General features: G+C 38.0%; 1 protein-coding gene across 9 annotated transcripts in view; it reads left to right on the forward strand.

Annotated features, from left to right (window-relative positions):
• Positions 1-3,357, forward strand: part of LOC107706396 (rho guanine nucleotide exchange factor 1-like) — a 46,445-nt gene that overhangs the window by 20,282 nt on the left and 22,806 nt on the right. For 8 of the 9 annotated variants that reach the window (XM_016510106.1, XM_016510136.1, XM_016510123.1 and 5 more), the window contains one exon: positions 3,102-3,215. In XM_016510106.1, coding sequence (XP_016365592.1) covers positions 3,102-3,215 — 114 coding nt within the window. Of the gene's footprint in view, positions 1-336; positions 370-3,101; positions 3,216-3,357 lie in introns of those variants that run through there. The other variant, XM_016510144.1, reaches the window with a different exon arrangement.

The following is a 3,357-nucleotide window of genomic DNA, read 5'->3' on the forward strand; positions in this document are numbered from 1 at the left end:
AATTCATACTTTCCAGCAAGGGTGCATTAAATTGTTCAAAAGTGACAGAAAGCAAATGTGAAGTGTTACAAAATATATATTTTAAATTGAATTATATGTTTTTCCCAGCATACACATATATATATATATATATATATAATATATATGTGTATGCTGGGACCAAACTCTCCCACTCATTCGCTGCAAGCCCCCAGATATCAACTAAAAAACGGCGGGCCCCCCAACCACCAAAGCCTGTGGGCCCAGCTCCTGTAAGAGCTCTCCGGCCGCTGCCACAGCGCCATGTGGGCCCAGCTCGTCCTCCTCCTGTGAGAGCTTTCCGGCCGCTGCCACAACGCCAGGGCCCAAACCCTCCTCCATCTATTCTAGGTGAACCAAAAACAACTGATAACAGCTCTCAGTGATATGTGTCGGGTCCCCGCTATGATAGCAGCAATATTCACAAATGTTTACAGAACAAGCGGGAACCCAGTGTGCCTGTAGCTTTCTATATTTCTGTTTTATCACGTGATAGAAAGTCTAAGGCCATCTGAAGCCGTACGGCTGACCCATCTAATCTGCGGCCTATTACGCATCAAACTAAGATTGCTGTAAAGACACAAAGCAATGCCATCAAGTTAGCATTTTTAAACATTCGCTCACTAAAAATAAATCATTTCTAATCAATGACTTAATTACCACAAAAAACCTGGATTTTATGTTTCTAAATGAAACATGGCTAGAAGACAGCTGCAGTGCAACGGTCCTCAATGAAACAGCCCCTCCTAACTAGTTCACTGAAATGTTATCAATGATTTCCTCAGAGTTTAACTGTTTTGCTATTGCAGGGGATTTTAATATTCACATAGATAATGCAGAAATCAAAACTACAAAAGAAATTATAACAGTTTTAAACATGTTTGACCTGATTCAGCATGTGCATGGACCCACACACAGTCAAGGACACACTCTAGATTTACTCATCAGTAAGGGTCTAAACATCTCATCCAGCACTTTGTTAACGTAGCCGGCGCCGCTAAATATGGTACATTTGATGTGAGAGATGCTCAAGTCTGGGACCGCAGTCAGTCAGCAATATACTTTTCCTTCATAGTAATATGGAGTAAGCAAAGCAAGGCCCAGTGATCAAATTCATTTGTTTGTTTAGTAGTCTACGTTATTTTTTTTATTATTTTTTTGTAGTATTATTTATTTTATTTTTTGCAATAGCCTGTTAAGCAAGCTATTGTGAATGTGAAATCTGTGAGATATTTAAGCATTCTATTTATTTTATTTATTTCGTTTTGAATTTAATTTGTTAAAATTATATCTAGCCTATTTTCAAAGTTCTCTGTTTATTTATTTAATGTTAAAGTTATTTCCTAGTTAATTGTTTGGTGCGTGTGTATGCAGTAGGCCTAGCCTGCGTTTAAAAACTGAGGTGCCGCTAGTTGCTGTTTTGTTTGGACGGTTAATGTTTTATAAGCTAATAAAAAAATACCCAATGTTTTTGTCATGTGTGGTGCTTTGGTTTTTTAAAGGCAGAGTAAGGGATTTCTGGTAGTCAATGTTTATATTTGAAATCACCAAAACAAACACGCCCCTACCCCAAAAGGGTCTTGCCCCTATTTTGATAGCTCCGCCCCACATATACGTACGCAACCCAGGCAACGATTAGTTCTGTGAAACAAAGCAAAACCAATGTTACACCGTGTCTACATCGGACGTGAGCGGCGCGGCGCAACAAATCCCGACAGAAAACTGCTGCCGGGTTCTGTTTATGACGTGCTGACACAAATTTCAAATGGTTTTCAACGGTCGTTTGATCGCGTCCAGTGTAGTCAGACTTTAGCTGTTGTAGACACGGTGACCTCGGCGTCCGATCGCAGGCCTCCGCTCCTTGAGTTCTCTCCAGCACTGGAAAGCTGATCCAATATTTTACACGGGTCCTACTTCTTGCCTTATCTTTCCGCAGACGTTTTCCTCTTTTGTTTTTTTATCCGCCATCTCTATCTTTCTGTCGCTCGGCTCGGCTAATGTCCGTCCCATGCACTGAACGCGCTCTCCTCCACATCACGAGTAGACACGCCCCTTATTGCTGATTGGCTACAAGTTTGTTTTGCGATTCGGCCCGAATCAGTTTTCTAAAGTGTTTTTGAAAAATCACTTACTCTGCCTTTAAATCGTCAACCTGCTATCTTGACACACTTCCAACTTTTTTCAAAAGGGTGCTTAGCTGTTTAGAAGCAGATCTCTTAGAAGTGGTGAACACCTCACTTCTTTCTGGGACTTTTCCAAACTCCCTGAAAACTGCAGTTGTTAAGCCCCTTCTGAAAAAGAGCAATCTTGATAACACCATTTTGAGCAATTATAGACCAATATCAAATCTTCCTTTTATAGGCAAGATTATTGAAAAGGTAGTCTTTCTAAAACATTAGTCACATTTAAATCTAGACTCAAAACTCATCGGTTTAGCTGTGCATTTATTGAATGAGCACTGTGCGATGTCCGAACTGATTGACTGTATTTTATGTATGTATTATCATTTTCTGTTTTTAACTGTCTTAAATTCATTTTAAATTCCTTGTTTTATTTTTGTGATTATTTTTTATGATTAATTTACTTTCTTTTATGTGAAGCACTTTGAATTACCATTGTGTACGAAATGTGCTATATAAATAAACTTGCTTTGCCTTGCCTAAATGAATGCTGCTCTTTTGAACTTTCTATTCATCAAATGATCTTGGTTTCCTCAAAAATAAAATTAGCAGCAAAACAGTTAGGCATTGATAATAAAAATGTTGCTTGAGCATCAAATCAGCATATCAGAATTATTTTTGAAGGATTATGTGAAACTGAAGACTGGAGTAATGGCTGATGAAAATTCAGCTTTGACATTGCAGGAATAAATTACATTTTAAAATACATTCAAGTAGAATGAAGAGGTTTTTTTTAGTTTTTTTTTTTTACATAGTTATGATATTTCACGGTATTAATGATTTTGTATTTTTGATCAAATAAATGTAGATTTTGTGAGTATAGGAGACATTTTTCAGAAACATAAAAAAAAAATCTTCCCTTTTTTATTATTGTTAATTTTTATTCATCCCTTTTTATCTCAGATGGTGGATGATCAGTGCAGTCACTTTAACAGTATTGAGCTGTTGAAGTCCAGGCCCACCCACCTACTGGTCTTCATTCATCATGTCATGTTACAGTTTGACTGTGCTCCTGTGGTAAGAACTTAAACGATGTGTGCCTGTTTATTTTTGTCAGAGCGCATACATGCATTTAATTTAGTATGTGAGGCTCATGTGTTTCTTACAGTACCTCTTGTTCAGCTATGAATGTTATGTGTGTGTTGGGGGGGGGGGGGGG

Source organism: Sinocyclocheilus rhinocerous, unplaced genomic scaffold (genome assembly GCF_001515625.1).
Source record: "Sinocyclocheilus rhinocerous isolate Xijiao unplaced genomic scaffold, SAMN03320098_v1.1 scaffold1333, whole genome shotgun sequence".
Taxonomy (NCBI): Eukaryota; Metazoa; Chordata; class Actinopteri; order Cypriniformes; family Cyprinidae; genus Sinocyclocheilus; species Sinocyclocheilus rhinocerous.